Source organism: Coregonus lavaretus (assembly GCF_964263955.1).
Source record: "Coregonus lavaretus genome assembly, chromosome: 2".
NCBI lineage: Eukaryota > Metazoa > Chordata > Actinopteri > Salmoniformes > Salmonidae > Coregonus > Coregonus lavaretus.
This window is the reverse complement of record NC_139989.1, coordinates 30,722,534-30,742,800: the sequence shown is the minus strand read 5'-3', so window position 1 is coordinate 30,742,800 and position 20,267 is coordinate 30,722,534. Positions and strand designations below refer to the sequence as shown.

Below are 20,267 nucleotides of genomic sequence, written 5' to 3'. Positions count from 1 at the left end.
TACTGATTTTACAGCTTTGTGTGGGTCCCAGTGAGAGCGGGAACGAGGGAGAGTGCGAAGAAGATAGGGTTGACTACAAACAGAGCCCAGGGAGGGAAGGAGAGTAGCGCTAGGTGAGGTTATGAGTGCAAGTAATGGGAGTGACACCTTGTAAGAGACCTTGTGACACTTCCTTCGAATGCCTCCTTTGGTCGTACCTGTTTGTCAAGTCCTGTTTTTTTTTTTTACTGTATGAAAGTTGTTACAACATTCTGGTCTAGGCTGACTGGTGACCAATGGACTGACTGAGAGAGAGAGAGAAACCGAGTGATCAGAATAAGGGAAGGCGTAGTGGAGTGGAGGATAGAAAGAGAAAATAATTGTGTGAAAAAGTCGAGTGAAGTTTACAATATGAGCAGGTCAATTCAATGTCTTTAGATGCATTTGAAGAGGATTTGGAGTGGTTCCTTCATCGGTTGTTAGTTACCAGTGTTATGAAGCAGCTCGGCGGGGGATAGCTGAAAATATTCAAGGTATTTTATTACAACTTGCAGAACAAGGGGACTCATCTCTGGCAGGTTTTTTTTCCATCACTTGTAGGTGTCCTATTCATTTACTGTTAGAGGATCCAAGGACGTCTGCCTTTTAATCCTGAGCCTAATTGCCATCGGACACTTTTGAGGACTGTTTTTGGAGGGGAATTGATTATGGCCAGTTCCCTGTACTTTATCCTCCCGGCCCTAGGGGGCTACACCCTGACGTCACTCTACCTGTTGAAGAACCCTCAGATCCTCCACAAGAAGAAACGTGCTGCCTTCCACTGCACCCACATCTCACACAGAGGAGGTAAGGAAGGAACGGTGGAGGGATGTAGTAGTTACCTTGCAGCTTCACCTTTCCTCTGTAACCATTGATGTGAATGGGCTGGACTAGTGAAAGTGGAATGTTTGGAGCCTGTGGTGTAGCTGCAAGCAGGAGTACTGAGTGACTATTGATTTGGCCCACAGTCACACTGTATCTGGATAAATATGTGGCTCTGATCTGAACTATCCTGTAATTTCAAGTCTGTGGGGATCAAGGAAAAGTAGGCTATAGAGTGAGAGTCTTGGAGCTGGATATGACACTGATGTTCTTTGCTTTTCTCCTGATCTGTGTTGGCAGGAAGCGGCGAGAGGATAGAGAGCACCATGGAGGCCTTCACACAGTAAGTGACCAACCCTGACCAAACCTGACTTCAGATCAGTTACAGTGCTTATCATAAGTATTCACCCCCCTTGGATTTCTTCACATTTTATTGTGTTAGAAAGTGGTATTAAAATGGATTTAACTGTATTTTTTTTCAACGATCTACACAAAATACTCTGTCAATATTTTTTTTAAGTTAACGAGTCAATACATGTTAGAAACACCTTTGGCAGCAATTACAGATGTGATTATTTTTGGGTAAGTCTCTAAGAGCTTTGCACACCTGAATTGTGAGATATTTGCCTGTTATTCTTTAAAAAAATCTTCAACCTCTGTCAATTTGGTTGTTGTTCATTGCTAGACACACAGCCATGTTCAAGTCTCGCCATAGATTTTTAAGCAGATTTACAGTACCAGTCAAAAGTTTGGATACACATACTCATTCCAGGGTTTTTCATTATTTTCATTATTTTTACTATTTTCTACATTGTAGAATAATAGTGAAGACATCAAAACTATGAAATAACACATATGGAATCATGTAGTGACCGAAAAAGTGTTAAACAAATGAAAATATATTTGAGATTTGAGATTCTTCAAATAGCCACCCTTTGCCTTGATGACAGCTTTGCACACTCTTGGCATTCTCTCAACCAGCTTCACCTGGAATGCTTTTCCAACAGTCTTGAAGGAGTTTCCACATATGCTGAGCACTTGTTGGCTGCTTTTCCTTCACTCTGTGGTTCAACTCATCCCAAACCATCTCAATTGGGTTGAGGTCGGGTGATTGTGGAGGCCAGGTCATCTGATGCAGCACTCCATCACTCTCCTTCTTGGTAAAATAGCCCTTACACAGCCTGGAAGTGTGTTGGGTCATTGTCCTGTTGAAAAACAAATGATAGTCCCACTAAGCCCAAACCAGATGGGATGGTGTATCGCTGTAGAATGCTGTGGTAGCCATTCTGGTGTGTTTTACGGTGGGAAATACACATGCGGAGATCATCCAGCAATTCGACCATGAAGGCCTGATTCACACAGTCCCCTCTGAACAGTTGATGTTGAGATGTGTCTGTTACTTGAGCTCTGTGAAGCATTTATTTGGCCTGCAATTTCTGAGGCTGGTAACTCTAATGAACTTATCCTCTGCAGCAGAGTTAACTCTGGGTCTTCCATTCCTGTGGCGGTCCTCATGAGAGCCAGTTTCATCATAGCGCTTAATGGTTTTTGCGACTGCACTTGAACAAAACTTTCTTGAAGTTTCGTATTGACTGACCTTCATGTCTTAAAGTCATGATGGGCTGTTGTTTCTCTTTGCTTATTTGAGCTGTTCTTGCCATAATATGGACTTGGTCTTTTACCAAATAGGGCTATCTTTTGTATACCCCCCCCCCTACCTTGTCACAACACAACTGATTGTCTCAAACGTGTTATTAAGGAAAGAAATCCCACAAATGAACGTTTAAGAAGGCACACCTGTTAATTGAAATGTATTCCAGGTGACTACCTCATGAAGCTGGTTGAGAGAATGCCAAGAGTGTGCATAAATGTAATCAAGGCAAAGGGTGGCTATTTGAAAAATCTCAAATACATTTTGATTTGTTTAACACTTTTTTGGTTACTACATGATTCCATATGTGTTATTTCATAGTTTTGATGTCTTCACTATTATTCTACAATGTAAAAATAAAGAAAAACCCTTAAATGAGTAGAGTGTCCAAACTTTTGACTGGTAGCGTAAGTCAAAACTGTAAGTAGGCCACTCAGGAACATACACTCATTGGATGCTGCTGAGGGGAGGACAGCGCATAATAATGTCTGGAATGGAGTCAATGGAGTGATATCAACCACATGGAAACCAAGTCTTTGATGTGATTGATACCAATCCATTTACTCCATTCCAGCCATTATTATGAGCCGTTCTCCCCTAAGCAGCCTCCACTGCATTCACTGTCTTCTAGGTTATTGTCCTGCTGAAAGATGAATTCATCTTCCAGTGTGTGGTGAAAAGCAGACTGAACCAGGTTTCCATTCAGTTAATACTCTCGTTACAACACAACTGTATGTGAGTCATACTCTCACGACTTTGATTGAAGAGCTAAAATCACGCCTGACAATTCTTCTGCTCTTCACCTCGATGTCTGTAGGAACGATTCATGCCACAAACAAACATTTTTGGAACATGAGACTGACTTTTTGCCAACTAAACTGACCCGTTGTTTGCAAACCAATTCGTTATTCTATGGATTGCTTGGCCTGGCTGTAGCAATGAGTACGATGGCTAACATGACCGAAACGATGAAGGCTAACAAACTGGGTTCGGGACCATGCCCAAATGAATAAAAATATATTCACGTTTGTTGTCTTGTATGTGCTCGGTGCATTCTCTGGCTGCCCTCGCTCGAATCAGTTCGTGTGTGGGCCTAGATGACGTTTTCAATAACCGTGGCTTGCCCACGGCTGGCACTGTTCTCCTAGTCCAAGGCACAGGTTCTCTTGACAATTGTGTAGCATTCTTGTGAGGCCTTGACTTCCTCTCCCGGTTGCCTGTACCTCGGCTGAGTCTGAGTTGCAGGACGTGGAGATGGGCTTTGGTCGGAGCAAATGTCTTGTCTGCCTGGTCTTGGTGTATGCGGTAGCTGTCTGCACCCAACCCGGCTCTTGTGCGCTCTGTCGCCGGTTACTGGATGCTACTCGAAGAGAGAGGGCGGCCAGGTTCGGTGGGTACCCCCCGCCGCCTCTGTCTGCCTTGGTCTAGCACCGCTTGCCTCTCTTCCCAGATTCTTTGTTGATGAAGGATCCGGTCCCACTTTGGTGATCCGGTCCTACGTAGACCTTCGAGACCAGGCTAGCTAAACAAGCACTGCATTGCGTGCTAGCCACGTTGGCTAACTCGCCGAGGCGAGCTAGATATTACTTGGTATTCCTGCCTTCCCATGGTGGAGCTGCTTGGGTAGCTCTCTTGTTTAGTATATGTAGAGTTAAGTCATTTGGTTGTTCTAAATGGACCATGCTGCGGTCAAAGAGGCTAGCTAGCTTAGACTAAAAAGCTTCTTGCCTAACGTCGGCTAGGATGTGTAACTTCCGGTGAGTGAAACTTACTAGCTTTCCCCCAGCACCTCCGATGAGGAAGCAGCCCCCGAGCACTTGGCTCAGGTAACTTCCGGAACGAGGATCCTTGGCACGGGTGTGAGTGACCAGTGCGCCCCTCTACAAAAACATTACTGTGACAACAGTGCCCCCACGTTTGGTTATGGTCCAAACAAGGTACTATGTCAGCCCTTGCCAGAGCCCCCGTGCCCCTTAAGTGGTTGGTAGCAGAGTCAAGGGAATTAGCAGGGTTGGACACGACCATGCTATTATCCCACACAAGTCTCTTTGGTGGTCAAAATCTGTCCCAGTCCCGATGGTGGTGTCCCGGCCTTTCAGATGGCACTTCACGGGTGGCTTGCTGTCTGCACCGACCAATGGCGCGCATGCGCAGTGTCACCCTGGATCATGCCAACACTGATGTCGGGGTACAGGCTACAATTTGTTGTGCGTTCCACACGCTTCTGCAGCATCATCATTTCGACATCATCATATCCTCCCGTCTCCAGAAGCAGGCAATCCGAGTGGTTCCTATGTCGAAGATCCAGGACAGCTGGTACGGATGGTATTTCCTGGTTCCGAAAAGGGATGGGACTGTACGTCCCATTCGAGGCCTACGTGCCCTCAGCAAGCACCTCAGAGTCTACAAATTCGGAATGTTCACGAGCCGCCGGCTATTACAGCAGATTGGCTGGTATTACACACATCCATGCTACTGTCACATATTCAGTCTGTAGGCTTCATAAGAAACCAGAAAACAGCCATCTGACTCTCAGCGCATTCCGCTTCTGGGTCTTGAGCTAGACTCACTCACGTATGATGGCGCCAGAGGGGATGGCTGCCATTTTATGGACTCTTAACCAACCGTGCTATTTTGTGTGTTTGTAACTTATTTTGTACATAATGTTGCTGCTACCGTCTCTTATGACCAAAAAGAGCTTCTGGACATCAGAACAGCGATTACTCACCTTGAACTGGACGAATTGGTAAGGAGTCAGCGACGAGTGGCTAATCTGCCTTTGCCATCGATAATATTGGCCAACTTACAATCGTTTGATAATAAAATGGATGAACTACAGGCACGAATATCCTACCAACGGGACATTAAAAACTGTAATATCTTATGTTTCACCCGAGTCGTGGCTGAAAGATGATATGAATAACATACAGCTGGTGGGTTATACACTGTATCGTCAGGATAGAACAGCAGCCTCTGGTAAAATAAGGGGTGGAGGTCTATGTATGTTTGTAAACAACAGCTGGTGCACGATATCTAAGAAAGTCTCAAGGTTTTGCTCGCCTGAGGTAGAGTATCTCATGATAAGCTGTAGACCACACTATCTACCAAGAGTTTTCATCTATATTCTTCATAGCTGTCTATTTACAACCACAAACCGATGCTGGCACTAAGACCGCACTCAATGAACTGTATACGGCCATAAGCAAACAGGAAAACGCTCATCCAGATGCGATGCTCCTAGTGGCTGGGGACTTTAATGCAGGGAAACTTAAATCTGTTTCACCTCATTTCTACCAGCATGTTCAATGTGCAACCAGAGGGGAAAAAAACTCTAGACCACCTTTACTCCACACACAGAGACGCAAACAAAGCTCTCCCTCGCCCTCCATTTGGAAAATCAGACCATAATTCTATCCTCCTGATTCCTGCTTACAAGCAAAAACTAAAGCAGGAAGCAGCAGTGACTCGGTCAATAAAGAAGTGGTCAGATGAAGCAGATGCTAAGCTACAGGACTGTTTTTCTAGCACAGACTGGAATGTGTTCTGTGATTCTTCCGATGGCATTGAGTACACCACATCAGTCACTGGCTTCATCAATAAGTGCATCGATGACATCGTCCCTACAGTGACTGTACGTACATACCCCAACCAGAAGCCATGGATTACAGGCAACATCCGCACTGAGCTAAAGGGTAGAGCTGCCGCTTTCAAGGAGTGGGACTCTAACCCGGAAGCTTATAAGAAATCCTGCTATACCCTCCGACGAACTATCAAACAGGCAAAGCGTCAATACAGGACTAAGATCGAATCGTACTACACCGGCTCCGACGCTCGTCAGATGTGGCAGGGCTTGCAAACTATTACAGACTACAAAGGGAAGCACAGCGGCGAGTTGCCCAGTGACACAAGCCTACCAGACGAGCTAAATTACTTCTATGCTCGCTTCGAGGCAAGTAACACTGAAACATGCATGAGAGCATCAGCTATTCCGGATGACTGTGTGATCACGCTCTCCGTAGCCGATGTGAGTAAGACCTTTAAACAGGTCAACATTCACAAGGCCAGATTACCAGGACGTGTACTCCGAGCATGCACTGACATTTTCAACCTCTCCCTGTCTGAATCTGTAATACCAGCATGTTTCAAGCAGACCACCATAGTCCCTGTGCCCAAGAAGACTAAGGTAACCTGCCTAAATGACTACCGACCTGTAGCACTCACGTCTGTAGCCATGAAGTGCTTTGAAAGGCTGGTCATGGCTCACATCAACACCATTATCCCAGAAACCCTAGACCCACTCCAATTTGCATATCGCCCCAACAGATCCACAGATGATGCAATCTCTATTGTGCTCCACACTGCCCTTTCACACCTGTCATTTTGGGGTATTGTGTGTGTATATGGGTGAGATTATTAATTTTTTTAATCCATTTTGAATTCAGGCTGTAACACAACTAAATGTGGAATAAGTCAAGGGGTATGAATACTTTCTGAAGGCACTCTAGGTCCATTATAAACAGTTTTGATTTGGTTGATTTTTGTATTTTTACTCAAACCACCCTCAGGCCGGATTGGACCCCCTCGTGGGCCGGATCCGGGCCGTATGTTTGACACCCCTGACCTAGATTCAATCAGATCAAGCATTAACCCACGCTAACCGACACCCGCATAGCTGGTGTTTTGGCTGTGTCAGAGCCGGGAACTGCATTGGAGCTGTCAAATCGGTGAACAGCTGCTCGTGTGGTCATTGTCACAAAGCCACACCCGTCCCACTCACATTAGAAGTTCAGAACTAGAAAGTGTAGGCTATATAGATATAATGAAACTCAAATTGAAAATCATTCAACAAAACGTTTCAGCCTAATCGATGTGTAGATTGTATCACAGTGTTGGAACTTGTAAACATGGCTACATGGGATTTCTACTAATGTGCCAATGTCCGCAATAAGTATGATGCCGGGAGCCACTGATTGACTCTAACGCAGTTCCACCTAGGACACCGTCAAAACAACAGCTAAGTGGGTGTTTCATCCCCCCCCCCCCCCCCAGTGCGGTGGAGCAGGGTACTGGTATGCTGGAGCTGGACTGTCACCTGACTCGGGACGGTCATGTGATCGTGTCACATGACGAAAACCTCCTGAGGCAGACCGGCCATGATGTCACCATCTCCTCCCTAAACCTAGAGGTCAGAGGTCAAATGTATATTAAAACCATATAAATAGAATGTAAAACTCCCTGTGATTGTTGCTTGAGCGCTCTTTATATTACCATAGCTATTCTGACCATAATGTGTATGTATTATAATGTGTATACATGTAGGCCCCCTTTATAATCTTTTCCATAAGCTGTTTATGAGCTTTTATAAGCTGTTCTATACAGCTTATTAAGCCAGTAGTGAGACAGTTCATTCATTTTGTAGTATAAAATACTAATTGTGTTTTCTTTTCAGGAGTTACCCCTGTATAAGGACAGACTGGAGGTCACGTTCTATGCAGGTATCTACTGTAGCACATACACTCTATGGCCAAAAGTGGTCGTCGAACATCTCATTCCAAAATCATAGGCCTTAATATGGAGTTGGTCCCCCCTTTGCTGCTATAACAGCCTCCACTCTTCTGGGAAGGCTTTCCACTAGATGTTGGAACATTGCTGCGGGGACTTGCTTCCAATCAGCCACGAGCATTAGTGAGGTTGGGCACTGAAGTTGGGCGATTATGCCTGGCTCGCAGTCGACGTTCCAATTCATCCCAAAGGTGTTCGATAGGGTTGAGGTCAGGGCTCTGTGCAGGCCAGTCAAGTTCTTCCACACCGATCTCGACAAACCATTTCTGTATGGACCTCGGTTTGTGCACGGGGGCATTGTTATGCAGAAACAGGAAAGGGCCTTCCCCAAACTGTTGCCACAAAGTTGGAAGCACAAAATTGTCTAGAATGTCATTGTATGCTGTAGCGTTAAGATTTCCCTTCACTGTAACTAAGGGGCCTAGCCCGAACCATGATAAACAGCCCCAGGCCATTATTCCTCCTCCACCAAACTGTACAGTTGGCACTATGCATTCGGGCAGGTAGCATTCTCCTGGCAACCGCCAAACCCAGATTCATCCGTCGGAATGCCAGATGGTGAATTGTGATTCATCACTCCAGAGAACGCGTTTCCACTGCTCCAGAGTCCAATGGCGGCGAGCTTTACACCACTCCAGCCGACGCTTGACATTGCGCATGGTGATCTTAGGCTAGTGTGTGGCTGCTCGGCCATGGAAACCCATTTCCCGACAAACAGTTCTTGTGCTGATGTTGCTTCCAGAGGCAGAGTGTTGCAACCGAGGACAGACTGTTTTTACGCACTACCACTTCAGCACTCTGTGGTCCCGTTCTATGAGCTTGTGTGGCCTTCCACTTGGCGGCTGTGCCGTTGTTGCTCCTAGACGTTTCCACTTCACAATAACATCACTTACAGTTGACCTGGGCAGCTCTAACAGGGCAGAAATTTGACAAACTGACTTGTTGGAAAGGTGGTATCCTATGGCGGTGCCACATTGAATGTCACTGAGCTCTTCAGTACGGGCCATTCTACTGCCAATGTTTGTCAATGGAGATTGCATGGCTGTGTGCTTGATTTTAAATACCTGTCAGCAACGGGTGTGGCAGAAATAGCCAAATCCACTTATTTGAAGGGTGTCCACATACTTTTGGTGATGTAGTGTATGTCTCGATCAGACCGACAGCGTCATTGCATCAATGCTACGTAATAAATTCAATATTAAAACGTATTTAATTATGTAATCCAACGTTTTTTGTGGCTATGTGTGCAACAAAAGTTCAACATTCACCTTTTGCAACTATTTCTGTCAAGTCTAAGCATACCATTTTATGTATACGTTGCACCATACAGAACACACTGCAACTGCCTCTGCAACGCAATGCTGCAAGGCAAATGTAGCATTCCATTGGAAATTAATGTACTTCTGGTGTACCAAAATGGAATGACGCTGTCGGTCTAATCGAGGTAATACACACACAGAGATACACACCCTGAATCATCCACCATACTTCTCTGACAGAAGTGGGTCGATGGCATAGACAAATGCTCCTTGTGAAGTTTCGCACCAATGTGTGCATGCGTATGTATATTCACTGCCCCACCCTTCTCCCTCCCATCCTCTCCCTTTCTTCCCTCTGTTCCCACACCAGGCCGCTACAGCACCGGTACAGACAGGAAGTTCACACTGTTGGAGGAAGTGTTCAGGAAGTTTCCTAAGATGCCAATCAACATCGAGATCAAAGAGGACAACAGCTTGCTGATGGAGAAAGTACAGGACTAAGCTGAATTGAATCAAATCCAACTTTCAACTTTACATTGTTTTAAAGTGACCCAACTGAGCTGAATCCAATTAAATTCAACTTTATTTACAGAATATACTTTATTAATATAGCTGCGAGCAGCAATGAACGGGGTTCACAGCATTACAGAAAGGACACAAGATAGTTGGATAACAAAGCAAGCACTCTATCATGTAGGAACTATCTTCCTTTATGTGCAATCAGTGAAAGCATTACCATGGTTATCTCTCAATACCACAAGGATCTATTGTCCCACCAACTGGTCTAGTGCAGCAATCTAAGGTTACAGTGACTTTATAGTCACACAGCTTCTAAGGACATATACATAAGGATTACATACCAAATTTCATGGCCCCTTGTCCATCGGTTCAGTTCTTATAGCCTTGGTGTGATATGGTGCCATCTAGTGGTGTAATGTGGCCGTCTTTGAATGCAGCAACTAATCATTCTCCAATTCATTAGAGGCTAATTCATTGAGTCTATACCAAATCTGGAGTCAATCTGATTTATGGTTCGTGAGAAGAAGATTTTAAAAGTATTTTTAGCATTAGCATATGTGCTAACGTGTATTTATAGGTACAGTGCAGCCATATTTGAATGCATATGGTTCATGAGGAGAAGATGATTGCAGATGATTTTGAGCATAAGCGTTACATATGCAGAATTAGTTGTTAATAGTTTCTTTGTATTTTGAGATATCAATACCAATTTCAGTGTGGTTCATCTTAGAGACGTCCATGATAGCAGTTCCAAGTTGATAGGCCATTGTGATGTGGATTTACAAAGGATTTAAATGGACATGTAAACTCTGATTTTTGATTTGTCATTAACTCAGCCATCTCTTAACCAATCCCTTAGCTTGGTGTTATTTGGACTTATTGTTCATGAGAATACGTTTTTCATAGGTTTTCCAAAATTCCCAAGATGGATGAAAAAAATATCCTGATGGGGCCTTATGGGTCCTTGAGGCAAATTTGTTCAGCATGAGGAAAGACATCTAGGTCAAACGGGGCGGCGGATATGAGGGTTTAAGTGAGACCGCTTATAACAGTGCCACCTATAGGCCAATCGGTACCATTCCTTTTGACCAATTTTACTCATGGTCTCTAGTTTCTGTGTGCCAAATTAGAAAAAAAGTTACCAATCTATGCTTCAGTTATTTGACCATGTCAAGGAAATAATTATCTAAGAATAACCATAGGTTTCACAGCTTTGCTGAATGGCTAAGTCACAGACAACGAATAACTCCTCTCTCCCTTTCTGCCCCGGTCTCCAAACGTCTCTCTTCCGTCTCTCTCTTCCATTTCTCTCTCTCTCGCTCTCTCTCTCGCTCCATACCTTCTTCTGTCTCTCTCAGGTGTCCAACATGGTGAAACAGTATGATAGAGAGGACCTCACAGTGTGGGCGACTGTAGACTCTACCATTATGAAAAAGTGCTGCAGAACTGTAAGTGTCAACTAGGGGGAAATACAACAGGGACTCCAACTCCTATCCTAGGGAGAGATTTTTTTATTGCACTCTCTCAACCCACCCTCTCTCTCTTCCCTGTCCCTCCTGCTCTCTTCCATCCCGGTTCCTCTATCTCTCCTCTCACCACTCTCCTCCCCCCTCTCTCTCCTTGTAGAACTCCACCATGCCCTATAGTTTCAGTATGAGACGAGGGCTGCAGCTGCTCCTCCTTTACTACAGCGGCCTGCTGCCCTTTGTACCGCTGGGAGAGAGCTTCCTGCAGTTCTACCTGCCCCGCATTATCAACAGGTGTGTGTGTATGCGCGTGCGAGCATTTGTGTTTTTTTTGCGTATGGGTTCCAAGGTTAATGTGCTGATACAGTACCTATCTGACTTCGCCATCATCTGACTTCGCCATCATCTGACTTCGCCATCATCTGACTTCATCATCTGTTATGGGTGTGTGTGGTCACATGTTTATCTTTGAGTATAGGTGCACACGGATGTGTGGTGACATAGAGCTTTCTATTGTTCTATCTGTCTGGCAACCCTGTGTGTGTGTGCGTGCGTGTGCGTGTGTGTGTGCATGTGTGTCGTAAATTGTAACTGTATCATCTAATCTCATTCTATTTGGTGCAGGACATATATTCCTGAGGAGCGTCTTCTGAAGAACAGAATGGTCATCTATCTGATAGAAAAGTAGGTACATTTACTACAGTAACAAAGCAGTTCCCTTTCCCTACTAAAACAAAAGACCATATACAAGCTTTGATAAAAGATTAAACCATCTGCAAATGTTTAATGTTGTTCCAGATTAACAATGAGGAAGAGTCTATTCAAACATCTGGTCAACAGAGGAATTCAGGTACAGAGCAACCATCATCATCATTATCATCATCATTACTATTATCATCTTTATCATCATTTTCGTTACTGCCATCACTTCCTAGCACCTTCTGCTAACTTCTACCGCTTCAGTATGTCATGGCCCTTCAGTAGGCTCAGCAGAGCTCCTGTTACATCCCAATTTCACTTATCTAGCCCTTTAAGAACTGTAGACACTGAGGGTGTAGGGCAAGGGGCAAACATAGGAGGGGGTCCAATCCAGTCCGATTTTAGTGCAATTTCTCTGTTATACTGATCTATAATGGGCTTTTGGATGATCAGTGGGCAACGGCCGGCCCCCCTACCAAGATGGGTCGTCCCGGTTTTCTGATAGACTGAGGTCACGCAAACTCACATTCAAAGTAAAACGCGGCATCAGCAAAGAGACCTGCTCCGACTCTGTCATCAGTTAGATAGCCAAGATCATGGGTCGTAAAAAACGGAAAGGGTGCCTATAAACGTAGAAAGAGCACATTCTACATTGTCACCTCACTCAAAACGTCCTATTATTTGGCCAGCTAAAACCATGATTTGGTCAAACAGTAAAGTGCATTATCCTCATGATTCCTGTAATGAAAGTGTCTGCCCTCCCAATGTGCATGTGCCCTCGCTGGGGCCTGCTGCTGCGATGAGTGATATGGCTCTCCCCCCATGCGCTCGAGAGAAAAATGCTTTCTAAACGTAGAACAACCTTCGTCTCCTTGTTCATGTCGAAGAGAGGAGGGTCTCAGCTTTCTGTAGGTATAATTATTTATTTCTCAACTCTCAATATTTAGCTCAATCGCAACTATTTTACAACCAAGATATTTGATATGGCTTTGAGATATGGAGCTCATGGGTAGTAGCCTAAAACTGCGATGTTTTTTTAGCACATAACATTTACTGTTGGATGAATACATGGCTACTAGCAGTGGGTATTATATTTAGAGTTAGAAATGTAGTTAATGTGCTTTTTTAGTAGTTTCCACTTCTTCAGGTGTTGAACCCCACATTAATTAGCCAATGATATTAGTTAGTGCACATAAACATGTATGTAATTCGTCTCTATTGAATAAAAATAAATCTGGAAATACTGGAGTTAAACCCCAAATTCATGACAATCACTGGATTAGCACATAAAAATAATATGAAACATGCATTCCTGCGTGGACGTGAATACCTCAGTAGTCTATTTATTATACTTCTTAATAAAGCACTACGAATGACTTTATAAGATGATTACTCGTGATTTAGGTCTGGAGGCCTGTTATATAAATGAATAGGGTAGGTGTTGATTCAGGGGAACACATATGATAAGCGCTCATTTGCAATATAGCCTAAGGCCTAGATTCAATCAGATCAAGCGTTAACCGGCGATAGCTGCACTGCTGATGTTTTGGCGGTGTCGGAGGTGTAACAACGTTGGAGCTGTCAAATCGGTGAGCAGCTGCTCTTGATTATTGTCACAAAGCCACACCCGTCCCACTCGCGTTAGAAGTTCAGAACAAGAAAGTGTAGGCTATATAGAAATATTGAAAATCATTAAACAAAATAATGAGGATTTCTATCAGCCTAATCGAAGTGGCGCAGTGGTCTAAGGCACTGCATCGCAGTGCTAGCTGTGCCACTAGAGATCCTGGTTCGAATCCAGGCTCTGTCGTAGCCGGCCACGACCGGGAGACCCATGGGGCGGCGCACAATTGGCCCAGCGTCGTCCAGGGTAGGGGAGGGAATGGCCGGCAGGGATGTAGCTCAGTTGGTAGAGCATGCCGTTTGCAACGCCAGGGTTGTGGGTTCGATTCCCACGGGGGGCCAGTATGAAAAAAAAAAAAAGTATGTATGCACTCACTAACTGTAAGTCGCTCTGGATAAGAGCGTCTGCTAAATGACTTAAATGTAAATGTAAATTAACATCTCAAATTCCAGTGTTTTAAATTATAAACAAGGCTGCATGGGATTTCTCTTAATGCGACTCCGTGCAGCCAATGGCAATGTCTGCTTTAGGTATAATGCCAGGAGCTGCTTGTGGATTTGACAGTTCTAACACAGTTCCACCTCCAACATCGCCAAGACAACCGCTATGCGGATGTTGGCTAAAGCAGAAGAAGCACAGAGTAACAGCAGAGAAGATGCTGAGACAGATAGACACACAACAGGGAGGCAAACAAAATAGCTAGAGCGGAGGCACAGTTATAGTGGTGAGTTGTATCTCCAGTGGTGCTTTTACATATTGTATTTGTTTTAAACATGAACTGGTTAAAAAAGAGGAGGAGGACCATATTTTGCCAGTCACTGGTACAGAAATGGTTGAGAAACGCTGTACTTTACTGTCAATGTTATGTGTCAGCACTACTGCCTGTGTCTAAGTCTAACTCACAGTGGATGCGAATGTCAGACAGAAGACTCAAGCCTGGTGTAGATGTACAGTTGAAGTCGGAAGTTTACATACACCTTAGCCAAATACATTTAAACTCAGTTTTTCACAATTCCTGACATTTAATCCTAGTAAAAATTCCCTGTTTTAGGTCAGTAAGGATCACCACTTTATTTTAAGAATGTGAAATGTCAGAATAATAGTAGAGAGAATGATTTTATATCAGCTTTTATTTCTTTCATCACATTCCCAGTGGGTCAGAAGTTTACATGCATTCAATTAGTATTTGGTAGCATTGCCTTTAAATTGTTTAACTTGGGTCAAACGTTTCGGGTAGCCTTCCACAAGCTTCCCACAATAAGTTGGGTGAATTTTGGCCCATTCCTCCTGACAGAGCTGGTGTAACTGAGTCAGGTTTGTAGGCCTCCTTGCTCGCACATGCTTTTTCAGTTCTGCCCACACATTTTCTATAGGATTGAGGTCAGGGCTTTGTGATGGCCACTCCAATACCTTGACTTTGTTGTCCTTAAGCCATTTTGCCACAACTTTAGAAGTATGCTTGGGGTCATTGTCCATTTGGAAGACCCATTTGTGACCAAGCTTTAACTTCCTGACTGATGTCTTGAGATGTTGCTTTAATATATCCACATAATTTTCCTTCCTCATGATGCCATCTATTTTGTGAAGTGCACCACCAGTCCCTCCTGCAGCAAAGCACCCCCCACAGCATGATGCTGCCACCGCCGTGCTTCACAGTTGTGATGGTTTTCTTTGTCTTGCAAGGCACCCCCTTTTTCCTCCAAACATAATGATGGTCATTATGGCCAAACAGTTCTATTTTTGTTTCATCAGACCAGAGGATATTTCTCCAAAAAGTACGATCGTTGTCCCCATGTGCAGTTGCAAACCGTAGTCTGCCTTTTTTATGGCGGTTTTGGAGCAGTGGCTTCTTCCTTGCTGAGCGGCCTTTCAGGTTATGTCGATATAGGACTTGTTTTACTGTGGATATAGATACTTTTGTACCTGTTTCCTCCAGCATCTTCACAAGGTCCTTTGCTGTTGTTCTGGGATTGATTTGCACTTTTCGCACCAAAGTACGTTCATCTCTAGGAGACAGAACACGTCTCCTTCCTGAGCGGTATGACGGCTGCGTGGTCCCATGGTGTTTATACTTGCGTACTATTGTTTGTACAGATGAACGTGGTACCTTCAGGCGTTTGGAAATTGCTCCCAAGGATGAACCAGACTTGTGGAGGTCTACAATTTTTTTTCTGAGGTCTTGGCTGATTTCTTTTGATTTTCCCATGATGTCAAGCAAAGAGGCACTGAGTTTGAAGGTAGGCCTTGAAATACATCCACAGGTACACCTCCAATTGACTCAAATTATGTAAATTAGCCTATCAGAAGCTTCTAAAGCCATGATATCATTTTCTGGAATTTTCCAAGCTGTTTAAAGGCACAGTCAACTTAGTGTATGTAAACTTCTGACCCACTGGAATTGTGATACAGTGAATTATAAGTGAAATAATCTGTCTGTAAACAATTGTTGGAATAATTACTTGTGTCATGCACAAAGTAGATGTCCTAACTGACTTGCCAAAACTATAGTTTGTTAACAAGAAATTTGTGGAGTGGTTGAAAAACAAGTTTTAATGACTCCAACCTAAGTGTATGTAAACTTCCGTCTGTGATAGGGTCTGGGCAGTGGCTGATAGGGTCTGGGCACCACTCCCCCCATGGTGGGGGGGTGAGTTGGTGGCACGAGCAGTGGTGTGGGCTGGTGTGGATAAAATGCCTGGGCCGAATTCTTGTCCCAGTCCACCCCTGCGGCCCAGCTCACTAATAATCACCTAAATGAAAGCTAGACAGTCAGGGAGCATCAGAAATTCCAAAAACGATGAATAGAGGACTATTCATAGCAAATGTTGACGGCAAGGACCAATTTTCTGTGCGGCGCTCTTGAACTTGTTGAAGACCGAATGTGCCCCCGGGTCAAAATGAGTTTGACACTCCTGGTGAAGGGACAGGTGACTGAAATAGAACCAGGGTCATGTTAATTTGAGAACAGCGTAGAAAAACGTTGCGCAACAAAAAAGGAAATTGAGCGTTTCTCATTGAATATTCAGATATTTTAACTCCCTGTTTCACTTTGTTTTGGACAATTTTCTTTTGTTTTGTACCTAATGAATATGACCCAGCCCTCACTCATATCCACCCACATTAAAAAATACTATAGTAATTATTGTAGTGTTTTTGCGGATTTTAGTATACTAGTAATCACTTAAGTGTTTTTGCAGAATGTACTATACTGTAGTATTTACGGTAGTGTTTTTGCAGGCATTACTACTAAAAGAGCATATTTTCCATAACCCGTAGGTAGGTAGGTAGGACTGGGGTCTGAATGAATAGTTCAGAGCTACTGCTCTTTTCTATAACCTGTAGGGAACACAATATATGGTCTATACTTAGCATGTAGGTTTCTCACTTACAGTGCATTCGGAAATTATTCAGACCGCTTCACTGTTATGTTACAGCCTTATTCTAAAATTGGTTAAATAGTTTTTTCCCCCTCATCAATCTACACACAATACGCCATAATGACAAAGCAAAAACAGGTTTTTTGATATGTTTTCAAATTTCACATTTACATAAGTATTCAGACCCTATGCTATGAGACTTGAAATTGAGCTCAGGTGTATCCTGTTTCCATTGATAATCCTTGAGATGTTTCTACAACTTGACTGGAGTCCACCTGTGGTTAATTCAATTGATTGGACATGATTTGGAAAGGCACACACATGTCTATATAAGGTCCCACAGTTGATAGTGTATGTCAGAGCAAAAACCAAAAAGTGAAGGGGCCTAAATACTTTCTGAATGCACTGTATGGGTGGCACAAAATGGGATATGGGGGAGGGGAATGGGCATGTATTTATGCAAATTAAATACTGTAGTTCCTCAATATCTCTTTGAAGTCACATAGATCACATCATTACGCTCTTTTTGTTTACAAAGCCGTGCTCCACAGACTTCAGACTTACCTAACATCACTGTTAAGATTTAAAATAACTAGTTATCAAACCCTTTCACAGGTTTGGTTAACTCTGGAGACTCCTTTGGTGTCCAGAGTTAGGTAAATCAGCCTTTAATTTCTTTGCACCTTACTTGTGGAATGACCTACAATACACTTTAACATTTGAGGAATTGGTGCATCAATGGCATTTCAGACTGTTGTTAGGGGACCTTTTTACTGAGGAATGTGTCTGTTTTTTATGATTGTGTTTTTCTTTTCGTGTATTGTTGTGTATAATAACGTGTATTTTATTGTGTATATTAATGTGTAGTTTAATGTGTTTATTGTATTTTGATGTGTATTGTGGTGCTTATACAGGGCTCATCTGGAAAGAGACGTTGGTCTCAGCATTGACTCTCTGTCAAAATAAAGGTTAAATAAAAAAATAGTATTCTCTATAGTGTTTTTGCGGACTGTAGTGTTTCTGCGGACATTACTGTAGTATTTACTACAGTGCTTATTTTTGCGGATAATACTGTAGTATTCACTATATTATTCTACAGTATACTACAACATTCTAAAGTAAAAGTACTACACATTATCAAGGGATACTACAGTGTACGTCTGGCCCTATCTGTCCTCAGGTGCACCTGTTCGTCTGCAACGAGGATCCGGACATCGAGGCGGCGTTCGAAGCAGGAGCCACAGGCGTCATGACAGACTACCCCACCCTCTTGACTAACTACCTACACAGACACAGGAATCAAGATTGACAGCCCAAACCTCCAATCAAACTACTGATTCCCAAACAGGGTTCTTGACTGCAGCTCAAGCTACCTATCAAGAGACCTCCACGCGTACGTTGTTTATCACTGAAAGAACCACACTGAAATCACAATTTTCCTTCACAACTCCGGTCTCCACCAATGAGCAAAAGGACCGTTCTGTGAGGAAGTTGCCTGAAAAGCACAGATCCAAGACCAGCGTAACCTTCCCAAATCCCAACCTTAACCAAGAGGGAAAAACATAAAACCAACCTCTGATCAATGTCTTTAGGCAACTTCATTCCATCAAAAAAATTAATAATAATAATAATAATAAAAAAATCTTTATAAATAAATAAAAAATACAACAAGAAAGATAATAAAAAAATACATAAAATAAGATAATAAAAAAAAGGGAGGCACTCACTAACTGTAAGTCGCTCTGGATAAGAGCGTCTGCTAAATGACTAAAATGTAAAATGTAAATCTACACAAAAGGATGTCACTACACTTACTGTCTTTTGGTTAATGGATTGTGGCCAAATATTGACACACTGTTCACCTCTCTCTGCAACCTCTCTACAGCCTTCCCAAACCCTAATGGATCTATCAGTGGCTGTCTGGATGTTTTCTTTAATTCTATATCCTTGACGTTCTCTCATGGTATTATGATATTTACATAATGGAACTTACTTTTGGGGTCTTTATGACAGGCTATACAAATTGTATGTTTATCAATGCAAAGATGATTTAAATAAATACTTGTATAGTTTTAAGCGTTCTCAAGACCAGCCTCCATTTGTTTATACCACCGGAAAATAACGGCTTCCAACACACAGTATTTACTTGCTTCAATTCCTAATTCTCTCAGCCCAGGCCATGGTCAAAGTCTGCTCACGATTCTTAACAATAATCTACCAGCCAGTCCGGTCCCAGTGGGAAACAAAGGCTGCACTTTCCTGACCTGGTTCACTGTGTGTTGCATGCAGTATAAAAAATAGGTTAATGGAATAAGTGGATGAATTCAAACACAACTCTTTAGAGACGTGGTAAAAGATTAAGACCTTGTCCTTTAGACTTCGGAGAAATAGGGCTTCTGTGACGCACGCAGCAGCTACAATGAATAAGAGCTGGAAACACAGGGCACTGGACTGGTTCATCTAAATCTAGATAAGAATATCAGACTTGAGAGTTGAGTACAAGTCAGACCTTTAGCTAATGTAATTTTCTAATCGTCTAATAAAGTTTGATATACATGGTGGGATAAATATGTATTTTTATTTTGGGGTGTAAATAATGGCAGTGGCAACATGGTTATATAAATAAATATTGAGACCAACAAGGTTTGGTTTAGTTTTTCATGTATAATGATTTCATTCTGTTTTTAGAACAATCATTTCCCCTAGAGTTGCATTTTGCTCCATTGTTTTCATTTTTGTTGGTGTCTTTATGATGGTATGCCCATCTAACAGTGGCTTTATTAGTAGGCCTACATTTAATAGTCCTACAGTTATGAGTTATTATGTAATGTAGCAAGTACAGTGGGGAAAAAAAGTATTTAGTCAGCCACCAATTGTGCAAGTTCTCCCACTTAAAAAGATGAGAGAGGCCTGTAATTTTCATCATAGGTACACGTCAACTATGACAGACAAATTGAGGAAAAAAAATCCAGAAAATCACATTGTAGGATTTGTAATGAATTTATTTGCAAATTATGGTGGAAAATAAGTATTTGGTCACCTACAACCAAGCAAGATTTCTGGCTCTCACAGACCTACCATCAGTAACACACTACGCCGCCAGGGACTCAAATCCTGTAGTGCCAGACGTGTCCCCCTGCTTAAGCCAGTACATGTCCAGGCCCGTCTGAAGTTTGCTAGAGTGCATTTGGATGATCCAGAAGAGGATTGGGAGAATGTCATATGGTCAGATGAAACCAAAATATAACTTTTTGGTAAAAACTCAACTTG

The 20,267-nt window shown here is 43.0% G+C and overlaps 1 protein-coding gene across 2 annotated transcripts; it reads left to right on the top strand.

Annotated features, from left to right (window-relative positions):
- The first annotated feature begins 226 nt into the window (after nt 1-226).
- On the top strand, nt 227-19,078 carry LOC311137641 (lysophospholipase D GDPD3-like). 2 transcript variants are annotated; one of them, XM_084172155.1, is made up of 10 exons: nt 227-825; nt 1,141-1,183; nt 7,541-7,676; nt 7,941-7,986; nt 9,683-9,801; nt 11,190-11,279; nt 11,458-11,591; nt 11,922-11,981; nt 12,096-12,147; nt 18,178-19,078. In XM_084172155.1, exons 1-10 carry the CDS (start codon nt 687-689, stop codon nt 18,304-18,306), a joined length of 948 nt encoding a protein of 315 aa, XP_084028281.1. In that variant the 5' UTR covers nt 227-686; the 3' UTR covers nt 18,307-19,078. The 2 variants fall into 2 exon arrangements, with proteins under 2 accessions (XP_084028281.1, XP_084028280.1); XM_084172154.1 differs by having other exon boundaries at nt 268-825; nt 7,487-7,676; nt 18,178-18,605.
- Nucleotides 19,079-20,267: the final 1,189 nt, after the last annotated feature.